The sequence below is a fragment of the Ranitomeya imitator genome, chromosome 6, assembly GCF_032444005.1.
Source record: "Ranitomeya imitator isolate aRanImi1 chromosome 6, aRanImi1.pri, whole genome shotgun sequence".
In the NCBI taxonomy this organism is placed as follows: domain Eukaryota; kingdom Metazoa; phylum Chordata; class Amphibia; order Anura; family Dendrobatidae; genus Ranitomeya; species Ranitomeya imitator.
In genome coordinates this window covers 390,045,290-390,072,128 of record NC_091287.1, presented here as the reverse complement: position 1 = coordinate 390,072,128, position 26,839 = coordinate 390,045,290, and the positions used below count along the sequence as shown (strand labels likewise).

Sequence of the window (26,839 nt, the reverse complement as noted above, 5' to 3'; positions counted from 1 at the left end):
TCAGAGCTCGTTCTATGTTTTTGGGTTATTGTCAGGTCACTATATGTGCTCTGACTTCTATGTCCATTGTGGTATTGAATTACCTTATCATAACAGTACTGGAGGCCCAAAGTACTAATGATTCTCAATAGAGGGAATAAGAAGTTCTGAGACCATTTTTTTTTTCTCTGCACTGTTTTGCCTTTTTTTTCCCCTAGACATTTGAGTGGTTCAGGACACAGGTATAGCGATGGACATTAAAGGTCTGTCTTTATGTGTGGATCAGCTCACGGCAAGAGTACAAAATATTCAAGACTTTGTGGTTCAGAATTCTATGTTAGAACCAAGAATTCCTATTCCTCATTTGTTTTTTGGAGATAGAACTAAATTTCTGAGTTTCAAAAATAATTGTAAACTATTTCTGGCTTTGAAACCTCGCTCCTCTGGTGACCCAGTTCAACAAGTTAGGATCATTATTTCTTTTTTACGTGGCAACCCTCAGGACTGGGCATTTTCTCTTGCGTCAGGAGATCCTGCATTAAGTAATATCGATGCGTTTTTTCTGGCGCTCGGATTGCTGTACGATGAACCTAATTCAGTGGATCAGGCAGAGAAAAATTTGCTGGCTCTGTGTCAGGGTCAGGATGAGATAGAGGTATATTGTCAGAAATTTAGAAAGTGGTCCGTACTCACTCAATGGAATGAAGGTGCGCTTGCAGCTATTTTCAGAAAGGGTCTCTCTGAAGCCCTTAAGGATGTCATGGTGGGATTTCCTATGCCTGCTGGTCTGAATGAGTCTATGTCTTTGGCCATTCAGATCGGTCGACGCTTGCGTGAGCGTAAATCTGTGCACCATTTGGCGGTATTATCTGAGCATAAACCTGAGCCTATGCAGTGCGATAGGACTTTGACCAGAGTTGAACGGCAAGAACACAGACGTCTGAATGGGCTGTGTTTCTACTGTGGTGATTCCACTCATGCTATCTCTGATTGTCCTAAGCGCACTAAGGTTACTGCGGCTTCTGAGTTTCCTTCCTCAGGTGATGTGGTGAAGTCGTTAGGTGCTGCTCTATTTAACTCCACCTAGTGCTTTGATCCTGGCCTCCAGTCAATGTTCTAGTATTGGACCTGTTTCCTCCTGGATCGTTCCTGTGGCCTGCTGCTCTGCATAGCTAAGTTCCCCTTTTGCTATTTTGTTTGCTGTTTTTTCTGTCCAGCTTGCTTATTTGTTTTTTTCTTGCTTGCTGGAAGCTCTGGGACGCAGAGGGTGTACCTCCGTGCCGTTAGTTCGGTACGGAGGGTCTTTTTGCCCCCTTTGCGTGGTTTTTTGTAGGGTTTTGTGTTGACCGCAAAGTTACCTTTCCTATCCTCGCTCTGTTCAGAAAGTCGGGCCTCACTTTGCTAAATCTATTTAATCTCTACGTTTGTCTTTTCATCTTAACTCACAGTCATTATATGTGGGGGCTGCCTTTTCCTTTGGGGTATTTCTCTGAGGCAAGGTAGGCTTATTTTCTATCTTCAGGCTAGCTAGTTTCTCAGGCTGTGCCGAGTTGCATAGGGAGCGTTAGGCGCAATCCACGGCTGCCTCTAGTGTGGTTGGAGAGGATTAGGGATTGCGGTCAGTAGAGTTCCCACGTCTCAGAGCTCGTTCTATGTTTTTGGGTTATTGTCAGGTTACTGTATGTGCTCTGACTTCTATGTCCATTGTGGTACTGAATTACCTTATCATAACAATCCTAGCACTGGGGATACTCAAATTAATATTCATCAGACAGGAAGCAGAGAAAAAAAATACAAAAGTAGTTAGATAGTGTACTTAGGGAACAGTAGGGGAATTTTAAAGCAAGTATATTAGAAAATAGCTTAAATTGTGGGACTAAATAAATGGGGAAAAATACTTTGCCTTCACACCACACTCTTATTAAAGATGTTTTACTTTAGGCACATTGTTAATTATTTGACAGTACTTGCTTTCTGTTATTTTACCTTTTTGTTTTCCTCCCTTGGCTCGAAATTTTGCTGGAGGATCTTCTTTCTTTTTTCCTGGGGTCACAGTTTCCATGACATGACCTGCAGCATCGGCAACAAACATTGCCATTCCGAACTCACCCATCATTTGTGTCACTATTAGCTGGAGCAGCAAAGGAAGAGTTTTGTCATCACACGCTAACATGCATCATCTCTAGTTGTGTAGGTGTATACAAGCAGCCAAGCATGGAAAGCAATGCACTTTATAAAGCATTAGTACACCTAAGAATTAACGGATATTGGTCAAAAGCTAAGCGGAAAATAAAGATAGACACAAATTATATCTACTAAGAAAACAGTAGGAACAGTAAATTGGTTAGAGATAAGTTCCAGCCCAGAGACTCTTCAACAATGTCACTTTTACGATACGTTCCCACATTGAGTATTTGGCGAGTTTTTGACGTTGCAGATTTTCTGCATCATTTCTGCATCAATTAGCTAAATTAGGTTACTTCCATTTTTTTCTATTCTGTTTTAACTTTACATGCTTTTTTAATCACGTTTTTATTTTTAGCACATTTTTTCTGCTGCGGTTTTTGTTTCTTTTTGGGACGTTTTAAATAAAGCTGCTTTGTTTTTTATCCTTTCCTGGATTTCTTCAGCAGAAACACACTTAAAACGCATAAGTGAGTATTACCTGTGCATTTTCCTCTTTTCCTCATCTCATTCATATCTATGGGGAAAATCTGCAAATTAGGATATTTACTGCAAGAAAAAACTGACATGATGGGGATTTAAAAAAAATGCACCACAGGTCAGTTTACACTGCACAAAGAAAGCACAGTGGGTATGAGAATTCTATAAATCCCATGTACGTTGCTGCAGCTGTAAGACGCTGCGTTTTCTATGCGGCAAAAATACACAAAGTCAAAAATCCTGGAAATACTCATTGTGGGAACTTAGCCTTAGCGCAGGTGCAGACAAGCCTATTTTCGGTCCGAGTCCAATCCAAGAAAACATCGGATCACACCCGGACCAATGTTATGCTATGGGGCCGGGCACATTTTTTCTTGGGAACGATTTAATAAATAAATAAATAAATAAATCGCTGCATGCCCGAGTTTTATTCAATCTACGTTCATCTGCACCCTTGCCCTTCACCTGAAATTACATGCAGCTTTGTGTTTCATGGTGGTTTTGTTTTATTCTGCGACTTCTATTTTGAAGTCTATGGTAAAGTATAAAACAACAGCATACAAATCACTTTGGTTTATGGCACTTTTTAGCTCAATAGTGCTTTTTGAAAATGCAGAAAAAAAGTATGTTTAAAATATTACAGCATAATAATAATAAAACACACCAAATACACTTATAAGAAAAACCTTTTCAAACGCATGGCGTTTAAAACTGAAAAAGAAACAAACACTGTAACAAAATTTCATCATTTTCTTATCATTCTCCGCTCCATAGACATTTATCCACATGGACTTCATTGCCTCAAACTGGTAGTTGGGCAAACAGGCCGTCATCTCTGTTGCAACACTGACCTCAGGCAACGAGCCACAGGTCCATCTACAGATATCCACCCATAGTAGGTGTGCCCCACTATACACAGATCAATCCGTGCCCATTCACATGGATCGAAACAAACTTGTTAGTATGATTGTTCTGTCCCCATAAAGCATGCATGCTGTCGGCACCCACATACTGTTTCCATAGGCCGATGTGCTGCCAACGACGATGATTTATAGGATCTGAACAGCCATTGAATGAGCATTTTGCTTCTGGGCAGCCTATTGGCGTGATGTTTATATGGGCCAGTGATCGGTAACAAGCGGCCACTGTGTTAATGGTATTAACCAGATGTTGATATGGAAATACAGCTCTGGCAAAAACTAAGAGACCACCAAATCAAGACCCTGTCATGGGCAGCCCAAACTCCAGGCCTGAACCCCATTGAAAACCACTGGAATGTAATCAAGAGGATGATGGATAGTCACTCACAAGCCATCAAACAAAGAAGAACTGCTTACATTTTTGCACCAGAAGCAGTGTAAAAGACTGGTGGAAAGCATGCCAAGACGCATGAAAGCTGTGATTAAAAATCATGGTTATTCCACAAAATATTGATTTCTGAACTCTTCCTGAGTTAAAACATTAGTATTGTTGTTTCTAAATGATTATGAACTTGTTTTCTTTGCAGTATTTGAGGTCTGAAAGCACTGTTTTTTTTATTTTGACCATTTCTCCTTTTCAGTAAAAAAATACAAAATTTATTGCTTGGAAATTCAGAGACATGTTGTCAGTAGTTTATAGAATAAAAGAACAATTTATATTTTACTCAAAAATATACCTATAAAGAGAAAAATCAGACAAGCTGAACATTTTGCAGTGGCCTCTTAATTTTTGCCAGAGCTGTAGGTATTTGAGCAGATAACACGTGGCACCTGGTCTTACTCACTTGGACAAAGAAACACATAGATGTGAATTAGCAGGAAGGTTAGATATGCAAGAACTAGAAAAATTCTAAAAAGTTAAAATTTTCCTATTTTTTTTCCTATCTGAGTGCACAGTCAAAAGGGTAGGTATATAGAAAAAGGACAGGCCACTTAAGCTGTGAAGTCATCGTAAGTAGATGCCAATTATTTCAATCTCTGGTGCAGAAATTATATATACGAGAGAATCTCTTGGTGTCATAACTATAATTTAACAATAGCATAAACTACAAGGGTTGGTGAATGGTAACACCTCTGTGATGTATTTACATTGCCTACTTTAAGGCTTTTTTGTATGTACATGCCTTTTTTATTTTCTCACCCTCTCTAACATCATTTATTAGGATTACTTGCCAGCCATGACGGTTCAACTTTGACGTTCTCTTCTTGTATGGAAGCAATTACACTATGATGAGTATGAAAATCAGACATTTATGCACTAACCCCTGAGTCATCAAGACTGGGATTGTTCATGCTAGTCTTGATGATGAGGCATTTTGGAGTCAGACACTCCGGTTTCATTTAGGTACACACTTCTTAATGAATCAAGAGCGTCAGACAAGTGGCGTGCCTCTCGGTGCACGCCTTGCTACAAATTTGTGACTTAAGGAACGGTACTGTTCGTTATGAATTTGACGATCAGGGGTCGCCACGCTCCTCGTCCCACTCAAGCTCTGCCCACTTTGTCAGAGCTGTGTGAAAATGGCACAAAAATGCAATAAGTTGAAAAATTTCAGCACAGCTTCGTGTTGCACCAAAATTTTGCAACTTTTCAAAGCTTTTCACTCCAGAATTCTGGTGTAAATGTTAATACATACTGAATATTTCCTGCAATGCTGTCATAACTCTTCCTCCTTATGTAGACTAAAGTGAGATCAATATTATGATGTCATACATATTATGCTAAGTTCACACAAGTATACAAAAAGTTATTGGATTTTTATTCAGAAAAACCGGATGGTATTTCATCTGTATTGTCATTCTTATAGTTTGTTTTTTTTATACATCAGAAATTAATAACATTTTCAAGACCAAGTTTCCTATGTGCTCTGTGTGGATAACAACTCTGCAGTAATCTATACCTACTCCACACTGATGAGGGGCAAATACCCCGAAACAGCTCTCTGTGGATGGATGCCATGTTTTGGCATAGGTGGTTTTCCTTTTTGGATGCTGCCCTTCCTGTGGCTGTTCCTTCCCGGTGAAAGACCTGGCTATTTATTGCTTGCTTTGAGAAACACGTGATGGTGTCTCTGCGGCTTTTCTACATGCATTTGCATATTTCCCATAAGGGATGGGGGCAGTGTTCTGGATCACTGCGTTGAGAAACACGTGATGGTGTCTCCGCGGTGTTGGATGTTTTGATCTCCCCGAGGTCATTCATCCTTATGTTTGTAATCTATACCTACTACAGCGCAATTTATAGACAACGTATGGTGGTTGTGTATGTTATCGGTGCCAGTCGCACTACATAACATGATGTCACAGATGGCTACACATTTCACCAACCCTCTGGAAAAATCATTCGGAATTGTGCAACTCTTACGTGAATGCTTTTCTTAATTTCTATAGTCAGCTGGCTAAAGTGTTGAGGACACAAAATTTGTCTCTTCACATTTAGGATTGTATGAATATCACTAGCAAAATAACAAGCAATCAGAAAATCCACAATGAATAGGACCTGCGTAGGTGTACCTTGGTTCAGATTCTCCTCACATCTGCACTGGTGGATAAAGTCAGGGTTTCCATTATCTGGGCCATGAAAATTTACGGAAACTACAAGTGAACTTCAGCAGACTTCATCACAGTCAGTGGTGTTTTTTGGTGGCCATTGGAAATTTAGAGGTATTATAATCCGATTCAGCTGACGGCTCAAACATTTTGTATTATTTTTATTTTTATGTTGTTGCATAAAAAAAAACTATAGTGATCTACTTCTGTCTACCAAAATCTACTATTTAAAACTCATCGCCATGTGAAAAACTTCTTTACCTCATTCTCTGCTACTTCGCTGCAGCCTATCCAGTGGCTAAATGTTAAGTGTGATACTTCATATTATTGTGAAACACATATTATTGTACGACGTGCAGTGATGTCTGATTGTCTGTCTAAAACCTCTCCTGGTATTCAGTGATAATAGTAATTGTGGGTGATGAATTTGTGAAACTACTTATGATCATAGTGAAGGTAATTGTAATCCAAGCACTGTTATCCATGGTGCGGAAGGTGAAGGTTGTTGATCGAAAGAAGGACACGCAGTGAAACAATGGTGGAGGTAGAGATGAAAATATGTGCTCAGTTTATTAGTGAACAGTGAGAGGACACATACAGTGACTGAATACTCAATGATTACCAGAAATGAGAGTGAATGCTAATGACGGATACAGTATATTGGTGATATTACAGTACAGAATGATATTACACAGTTATACAACAGCACTGTTTTATTAGACTCCTAAAACCAGAACTTCTCAGAATCCTCCTGATTGTGTCTTACCAAGCCCCATAACTCTTTGGCGTGTCTTAAAAATGTGCTTTTTATTTTTTGTGTGTGATCTTTTACCATTACTGAGCACATCTGCATTATCTCATGGACTTTAAATGGATCCAAATCTCTATCTACATTCATATCCACACACAAATTTAAATAATTTACAATGTGGACATTGATGTCAAAAGACCCAGTCCATTTACATGAATTGACTGGTGACACTAAATGACAACCAATCAACAAAAATGTAATAATCGGCAGTCTTCTACAAGGCTGTTTACATAGGCAAATGATGCTAAATGGTCTGCATTGAGTAATTTTTAATAGATCAATCAGCATGCACATGTTGCCATTGTTCTCAGCAGCACATACTATTTACATAGGGTGATGTGCTGCCGACAACGATGATATTTAAGCAAGCTTGAAAATCATTTCACTCAACAAACGAGCGTTTTGCTTATTCATCAGGTGATCAGCGGCCTGCTTACACCTCATGATTATCGTGAAACAAGTGTTCCCAGGAATGCTCATTGACAACAAGCATTAAGTGTAAATGCAGCTGATATTCACATAATTTCCTAAAAAATTCACTAAATTGTGTGGGTAGAAAAGTGGAATATTGTCAGTCATGCAGGATAATAAAAACACGCAAACTTAAGCATAACTTTAACTGCTGAGATCAAAAAAATAAAGTAGGAAATGCATATTTTTACGACACGCCAATGGAGAACTTTCATATGTAGATTTAAGTCTTAACAATACTCCAGTTCTTTTACCCATCTCATCATATGATAGTACCTGTAGTCACGGATTATGATGCTGTAGAGGTAATTCATCAGCACTAATGGGGGGTTTTTTAAACTTTTTTTGTAACTTTTGCTTTATGTTTGAATTGTTTGATAAAATTGCTTTTGTATAGAATATATGCACAGATGTAGTATTTTACTATGATCAAAATTACTTTTTCATGAGCAGACATGGCAACCAACAAACCAAAATTCTCAGTGGTTCATTCAGATTTGTGGTTTGGTTGTTGGGTTCATCTATTTCAAGGGTCAGAAGTTTCAATTTAACAATGGGATCATTAAAAACTCTGTATTTAGGGCGTAGAAAACAAATTATCTGTGCATCTATCCGGGTAAGGCTGTGTTCATATCTTTGTTGGAGATTATATTAGGAGCCTCTGTTGCAGGTTACGTCATATCTTACAGAACAAAAAGCGGACACCATGACATAAACCCAACAGACCCTGTTTTAAGTCAATGGGTTACGCTAGAATCCATTGGTGTCCATCACGTGATGGATGGAACTGAATAGCGCACATGTGAACAAAGCCTTAAGTCTGGAAAAAAAACTAGTGTGGCTATTTTATATCAGGTAACACAGGTATCAAGTCCTAGATAAAGTTAAGACTAATGTAGAACAGACATTTGATTTATGCTGATTTTTGTTGCTTCAGGTTTGTCCTTTGTTTTAGGATCACTTTCTCATGATTATGTTTTGGGGAATTAAGACTAACTATTTAAGCTAAGGTGATCTAAGTAAATGGATGCTACATACTAAAATGGACAATGATACACAAATGTTATATTCAGATACATGGAAACATGAAAGTCCGCCTCCATTATTTTAAAGATATATATTGTGTCTATATCTAAATCATTTGATTCACAGTTTCCATAAACTTTATTCACCTCGTATAACTGTAGAGTGTTATCTTATGGGCTGAGCTAATAGTCTCACTAATGTCTAATGGCAGAATGGACATGCTCCAAGCATATAGACAAATATTGTCTCAACCCATAAAATGGTTACCACAAGAAAGGAGGTGACAGTCAAGACTTAAATTGTCCTAAGTTAACTAAGTTGTAGTCTAAAAAAGAGGTAGGTTAAAGGAGTGGAGTCAATTAACCATCATTCCTTAAACATCTCTTAAAGCCTCGCAAAAGTGCAAGTTCCCAGAATCTTCCTAAAGGAGACAGGGTTGACTATAGGTGTATATCAGGAGAATTCACTATTGTACCTTAACGCTTGCACTGCTGAGAGGTCTTAGGCGGGGTTTAAGAAACAACAACTCATTCACACCCTAATAGCACTTAACATCATTCTACCTTCCTTAATTTTTCTCTCTCAGTTATTTTTTCTTAGCATCGGTCTGAGCCTCCTCCTCCGCTGGTTCTTCACCCTCTGGATTAAACACACTTACAGTGAAATCATTAGTCTCAGTGCCATATTTGTTCTTTGCCCGGATGCAGTATTTGCCAGAGTCAGCTTGAGAGACGGTGGTAATGGCAAAGCTGGCATATTTCCCAGACTCGAACTTCAGGATGCAGTGGTCATCTCCTGTCAGTTCCCTCTCATTCTTCATCCAAGTGACCTCAGGAACTGGATCACCCCAAATGTTACATGTCAGGTTAAGTGCCTAGAAGCGGACAACACAGATGAGGTCCATGTAAAGAACTATTGGGTTCATGTAAACCCCCCAAAAAACTGTACGACACGATCATCTTCATTGTGATGTGGTGGGATCTACTACACTTTTGATCTAATTAGGTGGCAAGTCAGAAATTTGTTTTATGTAGGAGGGATGTAAGTCTTACCTGTTGTATGTGTTTCTCAGAAATACTGGAGGATTCATACACGTCACAACACTTTGACGACCTGGTCATCCATTACCATGACGTGAATAATGCTGTATAGTATGATATATTTTCTGCATTGAAAATTAATCTGCAGCCAAACAGTGGCATAGAGTGGGTTGTCAATGCCCTGAGCAAAGCAAGTATTGTACCCACTAACCAGTTAATAAAGCTCCTTAGTGAACCTTTAAAATAAATAATTTCGCCAGAGTTCCCCCTTAAAAAGTAATGATGTCCTCAAGTGCCCCCTCCAAATCTAATAATGCTACCTTTTGTGCCACGATCCACAAAACAAGTAAGATTCATATTTTCTTAATCTGAGCCACCAGGTCCTATTCCTTCTCCACACAGAACTAGGTGGCACAAGCGACCTGCCTGGACATTGAGGTCTTTTAAGACTAGACTTAGAGTAACCTACAGAACAAAGATGGCGGAGCAGGGCTCCTTGCTCGATAGCAGATTCCAAATGTATTGGGATCATGATGACACCAATACAGTTCAAAGTGGTGTTTGCAGGATGTGCAATGCCCCAGATTTTTGCCACTAGCAATGTCACTGATGCGTTCTAGCTTATTTTACATGCCCTAACAATTTTACACCAATGGCAACCGTCCCTGTGTCCTCTTACACACATTACATATATACTTCCATGGCAGATCACAATCTCCCTAATAATAAAAAGTTATTGACAGAACAATTGTAATCTGAGCAAACTGACCCGTGCTTAATGTTATAGTTATTTTATATTAATATATGAGAGGCTTTGCTTCTATAAAGGGTCCCTGGGAATTAACACACTGAAGCTGTGATCTACCAGACAGGACTCCTTGATGTCGCACTGGCTGACTGCAGCTTGCTACCTACAGGGTTCCGCCTACAGTCACACCTACGAACCGTTACAAAATCAACATCATCTTTTTTTGCCATTTTTGTTCAGATTTATGAGATATTACTTTACCTTTCCTTCTTGTATGGTAACAACATCAGGTAAACCTCCTACTACTCTGGCGCGATCTAGAAGAACAGAAGAAACATTAGCAAAAGTATGACAAATTTGGGATGATTGGACAGAAAAACGCAGACAAAAAAGCAGATATGGCTAAGGGACATGTATGTTTAATAGAAAGGATCTCACTGCAAGACCTACTTGAGTTGTCAGCAGGTTAGGGGTACTATGGCACTTTGACTCCGCCGGACAGTTGTACAAATGCTGTTTAATGATTACTTGTTATCATCTTTATGTGCTGATTAATATCAACTCATGTTTTTACTACTTTAGAATGTGCTGTAATATTTAAGCGAGGTGAAGTCATGATGACATCAGGTCTATAGTTGCAGCACAGGGAATTTGTCCCTAAGTGTCCTGTTGGGAGCGGCATCTTCCTATTCCATGGCAAAGCAAGTGTGGGAATGCAAAAGTGGCAAGAGTCTCCTATCACCCAAGTTAGGAAAAGTGGATAAATAGGAGGACATGTTCTTGCCTAAAAAGGCATGGTCTAGGGTTGGGTATGACCAGCTGAGAAGACTTGCGTTGAGTTTTGGTTCTCTCTTTAGCCTAGAATCACAACTGCACCCATGGGATTGATCAAGAGTTACCCACCTCCAAATACCCCAGGTAATCCTTACAAGTGTGCCATGGAAATGTTCTGCATAAGCCGAGTGCCTTTATTAACATTGGCATGAAAGTGACCTGCTGAACAGTGCTATCAGAGTACTAACAATACTATTCCAGTGCCACCTATACAGTGCCAGCAGTGCCTCCCTATACACAATCTCAGTACAGTGCCCACAATAAACTCTGCCCTCATAAGCAATAGTGCCAGCACACTGTCCCGATAAAAAGTGCCAGAAAATGTCCCCCATAAACACCAGTATCAGCAGTGCTTGTGGGAGTAAAGCAAATCTTGTGAGTGTGGGGGTCAGTACTATTCTATCACATTTTATGGGATAATTGGAGGTGCCTTGTGTAAGCTCTCTTACTACTTTCTAGGAGTAGCGGGCTTTACTTTGGTAGCAGGAATGATGCATAAATGCAATGTAAGTACATGGAAGTATGAAGATTATGGAAGGACACTTACTCTTTTCTGCTATTGCAGCTTGCCTGTTATTGGAGTAAAAGAAAGAAGGATTAAAACGTGCTTGCATGCCATGTCAGCTACACAGAAACGGAGCTCCATTTAAAGTGACTGCAGACTTGTGAATCCTCACACGGCACATTGAGAATTCTCTCATGCCGGTAGCAAGACTGAGTGGCCATGTGACAGCAACTGTGCGATCTGCAGCCACATTCCAACTAGACGTGCGCGGTTTTGCTCAATTCACTTGTATTGAGTAAGGTCATGCATGTCTAGTCGGAATGTCATCAGGAATATGCATATCGCAAACTTGAGGACACATCAGCACTCGGTGTTGCTGCCAGCACCAGAAAATCTTCATGGCACGTGCTGTGCATTATGTGAGGATTCACAAGTTTGCAGTCATATGGAGTGACTGCAGAATATCATGGAAAATCTGGACAACCCATTTAATTTGTCTCATGGTCATCAATCTCATCCATTCATTCCAAACTGCACCAGAGTCATCTATCTGGGATTATATAATAATAGTGCAGCGCCCCAGAGACCTGGTCGTTGCAGTATGGCGCTCTGCCGCTAAGGGGAGCAGCGGTACGTCTGATGGCACTAAGGAGTTCTCCTGACCAGGTATCACCAGAACACATTACACTTCACACTCCGGCCACTAGGGGGAGAAAAAGGCTTTATTTATTGGGCCACTCCTCACACTGGTAAAACTAGGGGCTGGGGAGGAAGTTAGTCAGAAGCTGACTGGGTTGGAACCAGGCAACATCCCGTGGCAGGAGGTGTTGCAGGGAGAAGGCACAGGGGGGCCCCTGTCAGGCGTGGGAACCTGGCAGGTGCCTAGCGAACAGAACAGAACGTGACGGAACCGCGCCTGCACACCCTGCGGCGGTATCCTAAGAAAGAGACACGAAGGGAAGGATATTGTGGAACCGTGTAAACGAGATCAAGCACAAAGGAGAGCCAGTAAGAGTCGTGCCGAGAGAGAGAAAGGCAACATCTTACTGAGGCGCGTAGTCGGTGGCCGGAACACCGTAGGAGTAACTGACTTCAGGCCTTACTTCAAACTCCGCTGGACAGTCAGTCATAGGTTGGCTGTCTACCTTCTACACCTAAGAAGACATAGGGGGCAACATTGGGAGAGGGGCGTCTCTAGGGTCCCGGAAGACCTCCAAGCCTTCCCGTCATACGGGTGGCGTCCTAGCCATAATATATCTGGGGGACGTTAGAAACTAGTAACATCTGGAACCAAAGAATGAGAGAGAGCTGTAGAGAACGAACGAACGTGAACAGCAGTTGTGAGGACTATTCCGAATGCTCAGCAGGATAGGACTATAACACACAGGCACTATTGGTAGGCAACGATTTCCATCTGCGAAGGAAACTCTGGATGTGCCCATCGGACCGGCCAGTCTCTGAAAGCCCTGTTAAACGTACTCTGGATAGAGGATCCTGAAGCCTTCAGTAAAGAGGTAAAGAGACTGCAACCTTGTGTCCTCATTATTGACTGCACCTCACACCATCGCCATCCACCTTACTGGGAAGCCCTGGGGACATACTTCACCTGTGGGAAGGTATACCATCCAGCTGCCATTCCATCACCCCAGTGGACCCCATAGCAGCGTCGGTCACCCTGACCGAACACCACAGGTGGCGTCACGAACCCCTGACAGACTGTTTCACTACTTTCATTGGACGCCCCTTAGCAGGGTCGCGGACCGGGTCTAGCCACCGTGACAGCCTCAGAACCGAACCAGAGAGGCCCGGTACCAAAACGCGTGGCCCTGTGCCTGGGGGTGCTCCAATAGGCTTATGAATAAACTTCTTATACTGAATTAAATGATGTTTTTCTTAAAATATCGAGTGTACACTAAATACGGTAGTAATGTGGTGACAGCGCGCTGTGCCCTTAGCTTCATTTATCAAAAACTCCACCCACTATGATACACAATGGTAACCCAATTTGGCATCAAAATCTTGCGGCTACTGGCCATCATGCAGCTGGCCCAAATGAGGTGGTTCAAAGCTGGTGGACTGATGGCCCGAGGCCATGAAGGGTTTTATCACTATCGATAAGCAACTCCATATTGATTCAGTGGAGGGAGCTTTGGACGTCTTTCTTTATAAGTATAAATGTAATAAAACTATATGATAGCAATATTCACTGTCTGGTCTTCTGTAGACCGACTAATAGTGTTTATAGGCAGAAATAATGGGTGTATTAAATATTATCCTCATTAGGCCCAGAAAAGATCAGTGTTCATAATTGTTAAATCTGGAAACAAGCATGGTCAGTGACGGTTATTAGCAAATATTCAGTAGATATTTACATCCTGTCATATACTTTACTTAGCGACAAGAACATTGAACTGCAAATATTGATTAGAAGATAACACATTCCTACAGGACGCCAGCACCAATAGACGGTCGTTGATATTATTAATTTATAATGTAGCGCACACTTTTTTTATATACTTACTTCAATCTCTGGAATTCAGCAACGGCCTCATCGAAAGCTGCAAAATAAATAATCATGGGATTAGAAATTAGAGACCGTAAAGGTGAATTCAGGTAAAGTGCGGAAAAGCCATAAATGTACAGGAAGTCTGCAAAAAGTTTGCATGTTACATTCATATTTTGCAATAGAGCTCTATCTATCTATCTATCTATCTATCTATCTATCTCATATCTATCTATCATCTATCTATCTATCTATCTATCTATCTATCTATCTATCCCATATCTATCTATCTATCTATCTATCTATCTATTCCATATCTATCTATCCCATATCTATCTATCTATCTATCTATCTATCTATCTATCTATCTATCTATCTATCTATCTATCTATCTATCTATCTATCCCACATCTATCTGTCCCATATCTATATATCTATCCCATATCTATCTATCTATCTATCTATCTATCTATCTATCTATCTATCTATCTATCTATCTATCTATCTATCTATCCCACATCTATCTGTCCCATATCTATCTATCCCATATCTATCTATCTATCTATCTATCTATCTATCTATCTATCTATCCCACATCTACCTATCTATCTATCTATCTATCTATCTATCTATCTATCTATCTATCTATCTATCTATCTATCTATCCCACATCTATCTGTCCCATATCTATCTATCCCATATCTATCTATAATTGAAGTTTTTAACAAGGAGCTGCTCACCTGATGTCATAAAGCAAAAGCATGTGTGTATCAGCTGCTGCAGATCCACGGGCCGCCAACACGACCTTCTCAGAGACGTTTGTAAAGGATAAATTGTGGATTAAATCCGCACTGCCACAATTATACAAATTCAGATATAATGAATTTATATCTATGCTATTGTGGTAATTTTCCTGATGAAGGGGTCAGATAAACCTTGAAACGCGTTGAATAAACCACCAGAGTTCTTCATTATATCGGAATTTGTATCATTGTGGCAGCACAGATTTAATCCACAAATTATCCTTTACAAACGTCTCTAATGCAAGACAAGACATATGAAAGCCTGCATAGAGTTTGCTAAAAAACACATGAAGGACTCCCAGACTATGAGAAATAAGATTCTCTGGTCTGATGAGACGAATATAGACCTTTTTGGTGATAATTCTAAGCGGTGTATGTGGAGAAAACCAGGCACTGCTCATCACCTGCCCAATACAATCCCAACAGTGAAACATGGTGGTGGCAGCATCATGCTATGGGGGTGTATTTCAGCTGCATGCACAGGACGACTGGTTGTCATAGAAGGAAACAGGAATGCAGCCAAGTACAGAGATATCCTGGATGAAAACCTCTTCCAGAGTGCTCTGGACCTCAGACTTGGCCGAAAGTTCACCTTACAACAAGACAATGACCCTAAGCACACAGCTAAAATAAGAAAGGAGTTCAGAACAACTCTGTGACCATTCTTGACTGGCCCAGCCAGAGCCTTGACCTAAACCCAATTGAGCGTCTCTGGAAAGACTTGAAAATAGCTGTCCACCAACATTCACCATCTAACCTGACGGAACTGGAGTGGATCTGGAAGGAAGAATGGCAGAGGATCCCTAAATCCAGGTGTAAAAAACTTATTGCATCATTCCCAAGAAGACTCTGTACTAGCTCTGTACTAGCTCAAAAGGGTGCTTCTACTCAATACTGAGCAAAGGGTCTGAATACTTATGACCGTGTGATATTTCAGGTTTTCTTTAATAAATTTGCAAAAATTACTACATTTCTGTTTTTTCAGTCAAGATGGGGTGCAGAGCGTACATTAATGAGAAAAAATTAACTTTTTCGAATTTACCAAATGGCTGCAATGAAATAAAGAGTGAAAAATTTAAAGATGTCTGAATACTTTCCGTACCCACTTTATCTATCTATCTATCTATCTATCTATCTATCTATCTATCTATCTATCTATCTATCTATCTATCTAAAGAAAAATAAAGCAGTACAACATACAAAAAAAAAAATCAAATAAAATCATGGTGCAAACCCCCTGGACCAATAATCTGTAAGATATATAAAGATAAGACGAGGCAGCACTCCATTAAAAAGCAGAAAGTGTGGACCATGTACCGACGTTTTGGTGCTATCACAGAACCTCTCAAGGCTTTGGAAAAGTTTTAAGATAGGACCGAAACATCTCCACATGGGCTAATAAGGTCCACACTTTCTGTGCTGCCTCTTATTATCTTTATCCATCTATTTAGGGTCCTTAGTTTGTAGAAAATCTTAGATGAAAATGACACTCTCTCTAAATATCTGATAAGAATTATTGCAATAAATGAAACCATAAATATTTGTTAATTGTAGTAGCAGTAAACTACAATTATTTATGGCTAGATAAAACACACATTAATCTTTACCTTGTCCGGAGAGATCCAAGTTCTTTGTGTGAGTATTTTTTCCATCAAACATTTCCAGCACATATTTGCCCTTGTCGCTTGGTGTGGGCTCATTAATCTGTAGCCATATCATCTCTCCAGTGACCCCGCTCTTCACACGCTCTGAGTACTTTATCTTATTTTCACTGTAATGAAACAAGAAATAAATTGAAGATAAATTTAGATCATTTTACATGAGGGCGATTCTAGGCTTTCTTCTGTCAGATCTAGAATGTAAAATGACATCCTTCCCTCTGAAATATGGAGATTAGAGATGCTTTGTACAAAACCTGCCATAATAACTTTTTTAGATGCAGACCTTACCTTTGACTACTTGAGTCACAAGTTCTAACCGCTACTAGTAAACGCATAAAACAGTATCAAGTGCCATAGTGCCACCTCCATAATGATGCCCGTAAGACCTATGTGCATGATGTCCTCCTGAATACAGTGCTAATACAAGGCCCACTAACGTGTTATTCCTATCCGGGACATTAATGGCATATCCACTGGACATGGACCTGCTCCGTTATCTGCACCTATTTTCAGAACAGGAGTTGTAACCAGGCGACATTCAGGGGGAGAATAAAGGGTCCGCAGATTTATCTCTATAAATCAGGAGTTACAAAAGCATCTAAGTAAGTAAATGTTCTGCCTTCCTTTTGAACTGTGGCTCCATTCAATTGACCTAGAACCTACCGTACATATTAACTTGGTTGCAAGTGAGTCTCTAACTACACATGAACTGACATATAATGGACATAAAATGTACTTATAATGTCATATTCGACTCCAACATATAAAATAATACTTTCTGGATTAAAGGGTAACTATACAATAAGCTATAATGTGCGTACCTGAAGAATAACTCTATTTCAGGCCATGATATGTCTTGCCTTTATTTTTCGCAGTTTTTCAACTTCAGCATCTATCTCTAAATTTGCAATTGAATGTGAGCTGATGAAAGGAGACTAGCTTTTTTAATGGCTCTTATACACAGCACATCACATAGAGTGACATTCCTGTGCTTCATTCCTTTGTTAGCAGACAAAAACAGCAGCATGTAGGGCAATATACAGAGGCTCTGAGCAATGTAGATGTGAATCCAGCTCTGTTGCGAGTTTAAACAATTTTAGAAAGCTTAGCCTCATCTCCCTGTGTCTCCCTCTGCTTGTTTCCACACTCAGCTCATCATTACTCCTTCACCTTCCCATCTCCACTGAGCCTAATAGGAAGTGTAACCAGACATCTCATTGAGCTGGCAGTCCATCTAGTTGAACCGTTATTTTTTCCAGAGACAATGAAGAGTTCAGGAGATATGGCTTGGGAAAGAAGTGGTTTAAGAGAAGAGAAAGAAGTGGAATTCTCTAGTAAGATATATTACTATGCTTTTTTTATATACACTGCTCAAAAAAATAAAGGGAACACTTAAACAACAGAATATAACTCCAAGTACATCAAACTTCTTTGAAATCAAACTGTCCACTTAGGAAGCAACACTGTGTGACAATCAATTTCACATGCTGTTGTGCAAATGGAATAGAAAACAGATGGAAATTATTGGCAATTATCAAGACACACTCAATAAAGGAGTGGTTCTGCAGGTGGGGACCACAGACCACATCTCAGTACCAATGCTTTCTGGCTGATGTTTTGGTCACTTTTGAATGTTGGTTGTACTTTCACACTCGTGGTAGCATGAGACGGACTCTACAACCAACACAAGTGGCTCAGGTAGTGCAGCTCATCCAGGATGGCACATCAATGTGAGCTGTGGCAAGAAGGTTTGCTGTGTCTGTCAGTGTAGTGTCCAGGGGCTGGAGGCGCTACCAGGAGACAGGCCATTGCCAGGAGACATAGAGGGGGCCATACAAGAGCAACAACCCAGCAGCAGGACCGCTACCTCAGCCTTTGTGCAAGGAGGAACAGGAGGAGCACTGCCAGAGCCCTGCAAAATGACCTCCAGCAGGCCACAAATGTGCATATGTCTGCATAAACCGTTAGAAACCAACTCCATAAGGATGGTCTGAGTGCCCGAAGTCCACAGATGGGGGTTGTGCTCACAGCTCAACACCGTGCAGGACGCTTGGCATTTGCCACAGAACACGAGGATTGGCAAATTCGTCACTGGCACCCTGTGCTCTTCACAGATGAAAGCAGGTTCACACTGAGCACTTGTGACAGACATGACAGAGTCTGGAGACGCCATGGAGAGCGATCTGCAGCCTGCAACTTCCTTCAGCATGACTGGTTTGGCAGCGGGTCAGTAATGGTCTGGGGTGGCATTTCTTTGGAGGGCCGTGCAGCCCTCCATGTGCTCGCCAGAGGTAGCCTGACTGCCATTAGGTACCGAGATCCTCAGACCCCTTGTGAGACCATATGCTGGTGCGGTGGCCCTGGGTTCCTCCTAATGCAGGACAATGCCAGACCTCATGTGGCTGGCATGTGTCAACAGTTCCTATAAGAAGAAGGCATTGAAGCTATGGACTGACCCGCCCGTTCCCCAGACCTGAATCCGATTGAACACGTCTGGGAAATCATGTCTCGCACCATCCACCAATGTCACATTGCATCACAGACTGTCCAGGAGTTGGCGGATGCTTTAGTCCAGGTCTGGGAGGAGATCCCTCAGGAGACCATCCGCCGCCACATCAGGAGCATGCCCAGGTGTTGTAGGGTGGTCATACAGGCACATGGAGGCAACACACACAACTGAACATCATTTCCTTGTCTTTAGGCATTTCCACTGAAGTTGGATCAGCCTGTAATTTGATTTTCCACTTTGATTTTGAGTATCATTCCAAATCCAGACCTCAATGGGATATTCATTTTGATTTACATTCATTATTTTTAGGTTTTATCGTTCTCAACACATTCCACTATGCAATGAATAAAGATTTGCAACTGGAATATTTCATTCAGTGATATCTAGGACATGGCATTTTAGTGTTCCCTTTATTTTTTTGAGCAGTGTGTATATATTTGCTTGGACTATTGATTTATGCAGTTTCCTAAGTCACTGACTTACTTGTGTACCCAGCTCACTTTGAGATCTTCCACATAATAGTTTACAAATGAGTACAATCGTATGCCTTCCTCATTGCTCTGAATCTTCAGTTGTGTAGCTGACTCAGCTAAAAAAAAGGAAATGGAATATTATCAGAATTATTTTTTACCAAACATATTTGTAATGGTGGATTGAATCTTTGATTTTGCTTAGCACTCACATGAGATGTTTAACTTGATGTCCATTTACTTTGACTTTTGCTTAGAAATTGCCACATTTTTTGACCTGACCCACAGTAACTAGCTGCATCACTCAGCATCTTTTATGTGGACGGGAACTTACTTTTTAATGCCTCATAATGCGTCTCATAGGAATAAAGGAGGTAGTCCAGCTGCACCAAAAAGCAAATCTTCTTTTATTAGTTGTCCATATGATCTGGAGACAGGTTAAGATACGAGCATCTGCGCATATCTAGTGCTAGGAACACCATTAGTCATAACATCACGACTAAGGGTGCTCCTAGCACCAGAAATTAATAGATGTTCATATTTAACCTGTCTCCAGATCATAAGGGCAACTAACAAAAGAAGATTTGCTTTTCTGTGCAGCTGGACTACCTTCTTTATTCCACACTTTGTGACTTCCATGTGGATACGCGCTCCGTATCAGTGACCTGGATCCATCATTAACATGTCGAGGTAATTGCTAACATAAAGGGGCAGATCGGACAGCCATAGGCGGATTATAATGAGGGCAATTTGGGCTACTACCTGGAGCCCATGTCTCAGGGGGGCCAATGGCCAGATTGCTCTCATTACAATGTTTTGTGCACCGCCATTGGTGGTGCACATATCCCGGAAGGGTAGACTCTAGAATGTATGGGCTCCTTTTAGGTATGACGTCACTTCTGTCACGTGTTATGGGCGTGTTTTAATTCAGCAAGGTGCGAAGCGACCTGTGGATTCCATTGTCTTCTGCACCTCTATCCATCTGCGCCCTGCATTGGTGAGATGCTGAAGCTGCGGCGAGTGAGGTAGGGTGTCCTTACAGTGAAAAACTGGAGGTTTTTTTAAATTCCTGGTTTGCTGTTTTTTGGGGTTGAGGGGGCTTGATACTGGACGGCTGTCTGGTGAAATTTGGTGGGCTAATGCTGGGGGCCATTTGGGGTGGGGTTTATACTTGGGGGCTGTCTGATGGGGGGTTTATGCTTGGTGGGACTGCCAGGTGGGTGTTTATGCTTGGGGGGCGGTCTTGTGGGGGTTTATGTTTGGGGGCTGTCTGGTGGGGTTTAAGCTTGGGGGGACTGCCAGGTGGGTATTTATGCTTAGGGGGGCTGTCTGGTGGGTGTTTATGCTTGGAGGGGCTGTCTAGTGGGGGTTTATACTTGGCGGCTGTCTAGTGGTGGTTTATGCTTGGTGGTCTATCTGGTGGGGTTTATGCTTGGAGTAGCTGTCTGGTAGGAGTTTATGCTTGGGAGCTGTCTGGTGAGGGTTATGCTTGGGGGGTTATCTGATTAATTGCAGTGCAACTCCAGGGGAGCTCCTGTCGCCTCTGCTGGTTTTAGTGGGTAAAGTGGGTGGGTGTTCAACCTATCTCCACCTGCAGAGTCAGCACAACTGTGTGCTAACAGGACTTGTGTGACATCACAGTCATGTGATCAGACACGTGATCTGGATTTAAATGGCTGGCCTTGAGAGGCAGTCTGTGTGTTGTTTTTGGGGAGGAAAGAGTCCAAAGCGGTGGCTCCATGTCAGAGGGCGAATCCCACAGACAAATGGACTTTGGTATCCGGTGTCTACCTTGGAGAGCAGCTGAGTGAGTCAACCCCTCATTTTATATACTGTATATATATATATATATATATATATATATATATATATATATATATATATATATATATATATATATATATATATATATATATATATATATATATATATATATATATATACAGTATATAAAATGAGGGGTTGATATATATATACAGTTAGGGCCAGAAATATTTGGACAGTGACACAATTTTCGCGAGTTGGGCTCTGCATGCCACCACATTGGATTTGAAATGAAACCTCTACAACAGAATTCAAGTGCAGATTGTAACGTTTAATTTGAAGGGTTGAACAAAAATATCTGATAGAAAATGTAGGAATTGTACACATTTCTTTACAAACACTCCACATTTTAGGAGGTCAAAAGTAATTGGACAAATAAACATAACCCAAACAAAATATTTTTATTTTCAATATTTTGTTGCAAATCCTTTGGAGGCAATCACTGCCTTAAGTCTGGAACCCATGGACATCACCAAACGCTGGGTTTCCTCCTTCTTAATGCTTTGCCAGGCCTTTACAGCCGCAGCCTTCAGGTCTTGCTTGCTTGTGGGTCTTTCCGTCTTGAGTCTGGATTTGAGCAAGTGAAATGCATGCTCAATTGGGTTTAGATCTGGAGATTGACTTGGCCATTGCAGAATGTTCCACTTTTTGGCACTCATGAACTCCTGGGTAGCTTTGGCTGTATGCTTGGGGTCATTGTCCATCTGTACTATGAAGCGCCGTCCAATCAACTTTGCAGCATTTGGCTGAATCTGGGCTGAAAGTATATCCCGGTACACTTCAGAATTCATCCGGCTACTCTTGTCTGCTCTTATGTCATCAATAAACACAAGTGACCCAGTGCCATTGAAAGCCATGCATGCCCATGCCATCACGTTGCCTCCACCATGTTTTACAGAGGATGTGGTGTGCTTGGATCATGTGCCGTTCCCTTTCTTCTCCAAACTTTTTTCTTCCCATCATTCTGGTACAGGTTGATCTTTGTCTCATCTGTCCATAGAATACTTTTCCAGAACTGAGCTGGCTTCTTGAGGTGTTTTTCTGCAAATTTAACTCTGGCCTGTCTATTTTTGTTATTGATGAATGGTTTGCATCTAGATGTGAACCCTTTGTATTTACTGTCATGGAGTCTTCTCTTTACTGTTGACTTAGAGACAGATACACCTACTTCACTGAGAGTGTTCTGGACTTCAGTTGATGTTGTGAACGGGTTCTTCTTCACCAAATTAAGTATGCGGCGATCATCCACCACTGTTGTCATCCGTGGACGCCCAGGCCTTTTTGAGTTCCCAAGCTCACCAGTCAATTCCTTTTTTCTCAGAATGTACCCAACTGTTGATTTTGCTACTCCAAGCATGTCTGCTATCTCTCTGATGGATTTTTTCTTTTTTTTCAGCCTCAGGATGTTCTGCTTCACCTCAATTCAGCGTTCCTTTGACCGCATGTTGTCTGCTCACAGCAACAGCTTCCAAATGCAAAACCACACACCTGGAATCCACCCCTGACCTTTTAACTACTTCATTGATTACAGGTTAACGAGGGAGACGCCTTCAGAGTTAATTGCAGCCCTTAGAGTCCATTGTCCAATTACTTTTGGTCCCTTGAAAAAGAGGACGCTATGCATTACAGAGCTATGATTCCTAAACCCTTTCTCCGATTTGGATGTGGAAACTATCATATTGCAGCTGGGAGTGTGCACTTTCAGCCCATATTATATATATAATTGTATTTCTGAACATGTTTTTGTAAACAGCTAAAATAACAAAACTTGTGTCACTGTCCAAATATTTCTGGCCCTAACTGTATATATATATATACACACACACACATTTGTGCTCAAAAGTTTACATACCCCAACAGTATTTTTGCTTTCTCGGCCTTTTTTCAGAGAATATGAATGATAACACCAAAACTTTTTCTCCACTCATGGTTATGGTTGGGTGAAGCCATTTATTGTCAAACTGCTGTGTCTTCTCTTTTTAAATCATAATGACAGCCCAAAACATCCAAATGACCCCCTGATCAAACATCAAATGTATCCCAAGATTGTATAAATAAAAACATCAGCTCAGTGCGCAAAAAAATAAGCCTTCAACCAGCCCCAGATCCCGAAAAATGAAGGGTCTTGGAAACAAACTTTAGATTTTTTTTTCACCACTTACATAAAAAATAACCTATACATGTTTGGTATCTGCGAAATTGTAATGACCTGGGGAATCATAGTAGCAGGTCAGTTTTAGCATTTAGTGAACAAGGTAAGAAAAAAACAAAAAACAAATGTGGAACTGCACTTTTTTTTGCAATTTCACCGCACTTGGATTTTTTTTCCCCATTTTCCAGTACACTATATGGAAAAAACCAATGGTATCATTCTAAAGTACAACTCATCCCACAAAAAAACAAGCCTTCACATGGCCATATTTACAGAAAAATAAAAAGTTATGGCTCTGGGAAAAAGGGGAGCAAAAAACAAAAAATGCGAAAACTAAAAATCCCAAGGTCGTGTAGGGGTAATAGATTTAGTGGCGAACCCTTTGTATTATGGAGTACAATTGTACAGGTGTGACTTGTAGTGAGTTAAGCTGTAATCAAGCCATCAACTTAGTTATGACATACTTACCAATCATTTTGCAGACTGCGGTCATGAGGTCATCAAATGCTATGAAAATTGGAAAATATACAGTTAAAAGTGTGTTAATACAGTATTTGTAAATGTGCAGAATGTATCACAGGATGGTAAAACCCATGCAAAGAAATAAGTGTTGGAATCTAGCGACACAGAAAAAGGAGACACATTTACTATAGAATAAACGGTAAGACAGGTTCCACAATGGATAGAAGGACTTGGTATCCCAAAAAATCTATATACCTACAGGCATTTTATGCAGTAAGTGGAGAAGTGCAGAATAACAAACTTCCAGCTACAGACAGGTAAGTATTTGAGGCAGACAGGCAAGCGTTGAAAACCCAACTTAATCAGGTTTTACCTGAATCCTTGAGCTTAAGTACACTCTTGTCTTTCCCTCTGTCATCTTTCAAGATTAACTCATATGTGCCAGCATCCTTCCTAGATACCTACGAGTAAATATTGGAAGACAACATTCAAAGCAGACGTGATGAAACACTGTAACTTATACAGACTAATGCTGAAATTTGACAGGATAGGATAGAATGAGCAGCCCTAAAGCACCACTCCAGCATTTTTTTTAATGTACTGTAGAGCTGGAGTGGTGCCACTAATCTAAGTTTCCTTCCTCTAGTCTTATGCTTTCCAGCTGCTGTCTTTTTTTGGTGACGCACCGATCGGTCTCCAGCAGCTTGTGACCTGCTGAATAGCTTAAGTGTTTGCTGAGTGATCTCCAAGTTACCACTCAATGTAAGTCTATGAGCGCCCAAAACAAGGACAGAATGAGGCTCCCATTGACTTACAGTTAGAGCTTGACCTCGGTCAGTTAGAAGCTGCACACAAGATGGTGGGGCGGAATCGGAGTGTCACTAGGGACAGATGAAGACTAGGCAGTCAGGTCAGGGACCCATCCTATCCATGAGATTACCTTGACGTTGGTGGATGGGCTCACGTTTTTTGGCCAAATTTTGTGCTAAGCATCTCATGTGTTTTTTCATAGATTTCACAAGCCATTATGCTATTCACATTTCATGTATCACACATTCCCTTGCTTTAGTACAGTGCGGCCGTTGATCTATTTGCTATGGAAAGGATTTATGTTACTAATTAACATTAAACTCAGTAACTTACCTCAGTAATGAGTAATGTACATACACCATCCTTAAAGTCATGTTTCTCATCAATCATTATCTCCATCTCATCCTTATACCAGGTAATACTTGTGTCATTCTTCATATTAGCAACCTAGAGGGACAAGCCATAAGAAATGGACAGTAAGACACCGGTCTGCCTTCATATAACAGAATATTCTTACTATTAGATTATCTTCCTACCTTACTCTTCAACAGCACATTGCATTCAGGAGTAACTTCCCATCCAAGATACTCAACAAAATGAGGACCTTTAAATAAATAAAAGTATGTTTGTATGGTAGTGATAGAGCCAGGAATACCAATGGCAACAAGCTCGCACCTAAAGATCTGTTCCCTGTGACCTGTCATTGTCATTTATTGCTCAGCATATTATGTCCACCTCGACATTTTACGTTACATGCTGTTTTCAGATTCATAGCATAGCATGCAGCACTAATCTCCCCAGTAAAACAATAGACACCACAAAAGAACCACAACGAACCCCGGTATAAGCCAGTGGTCAGGGACGGACAGAGCCAGAAGAGAGCCCTGTACAAGAACAGTCCAATAATGTGACTATGGCAGAAGCTGCTTGCCACTTTAGAGGTAGTTATGGACCTTCTCATCTGTGTGGTGGATGGGTTGAACCAACAGTATAACCACCTCTGCCACTGGGGTCCACTGCACAAGATTTCTATTGTGATGCTAGTGTAAGCACAGGCTAAGACACGTTCTGATTCTATGATGAATCTGAGAGATTAATGTTCTATTCTAGAGCAGTAGAGCGCAACGTGTCTGGTGGTAAATGACACTGGAGAGAGAGGAAGCAAGACTTGTAAAAAACAATATGATGAGGTTTTGCTTTCTTCACTCTAAGAGAATCTGACAGCTCGCACATACTGCTTGCCCGATCCACCAGATCCTGCCCGATCCACCGATCAGGCAGCATGTATCAGCTGTCAGGTTCCCTTTAAATAAGTAATCTGTATATCAGAGAGGAAGAAAGAATCATCACATAGCAAACAATGCAGAAATGACAAATCAGCTAAAGCAGGAGTAGACAAGGCATGAATCTCCGCAGAGTCTTTAGTAATAGCATATGCAGCAATATGTAGTCCCATAAAATGCTGGAGAGGAGCTTAAATAATTGCTGTGAATTACATTTAGCATGTATGTCTGCCCTCTACTGGCACGTTGTGTCATCCCTGCACGTTGTGTTCTTCTGTTACTTTTATAAAGCACCACTTTTAAAGACAATATGCAGGCTTGGGGTTTAAAGGGAACCTGTCACCTGAATTTGGCGGGACAGGTTTGCGGTCACATGGGCGGGGTTTTCGGGTGTTTGATTCACCCTTTCTTTACCCGCTGGCTGCATGCTGGCCGCAATATTGGGTTGAAGTTTATGCTGTGTCCTCCGAAGTACACGCCTGCGCAAGGCAATCCTTGCACAGGCGTGTACTTTGGAGGACACAGCATGAACTTCAACCCAATATTGCTGCCAGCATGCAGCCAGCGGGTAAAGAAAGGGTGAATCAAACACCTGAAAACCCCGCCCATATGACCGCAAACCTGTCCCGCCAAATTCAGGTGACAGGTTCCCTTTAAGTCTGCAGTAATTCTATGTGACTGCAGACTTGTGAATCCTCACATCTCGCACAGTGCAAGACGTCAGGATTTTGTGGTGTTGGCATCTGGAACAGGC

The 26,839-nt window shown here is 41.0% G+C and overlaps 1 protein-coding gene across 2 annotated transcripts in view; it reads right to left on the bottom strand.

Annotated features, from left to right (window-relative positions):
- MYOM1 (myomesin 1) overlaps positions 1–26,839 on the bottom strand; it is a 198,613-nt gene that overhangs the window by 16,432 nt on the left and 155,342 nt on the right. The window contains exons 29-39 of one of the 2 annotated variants that reach the window (XM_069731145.1): positions 25,339–25,406; positions 25,136–25,249; positions 24,366–24,453; positions 23,999–24,037; positions 19,568–19,673; positions 16,522–16,685; positions 14,130–14,166; positions 11,651–11,673; positions 10,531–10,586; positions 9,140–9,355; positions 1,966–2,110 (exon numbers count right to left, since the gene is read on the bottom strand). In XM_069731145.1, the coding sequence (XP_069587246.1) occupies positions 1,966–2,110; positions 9,140–9,355; positions 10,531–10,586; positions 11,651–11,673; positions 14,130–14,166; positions 16,522–16,685; positions 19,568–19,673; positions 23,999–24,037; positions 24,366–24,453; positions 25,136–25,249; positions 25,339–25,406 (1,056 nt within the window). Of the gene's footprint in view, positions 1–1,965; positions 2,111–6,712; positions 9,356–10,530; positions 10,587–11,650; positions 11,674–14,129; positions 14,167–16,521; positions 16,686–19,567; positions 19,674–23,998; positions 24,038–24,365; positions 24,454–25,135; positions 25,250–25,338; positions 25,407–26,839 lie in introns of those variants that run through there. The other variant, XM_069731146.1, reaches the window with a different exon arrangement.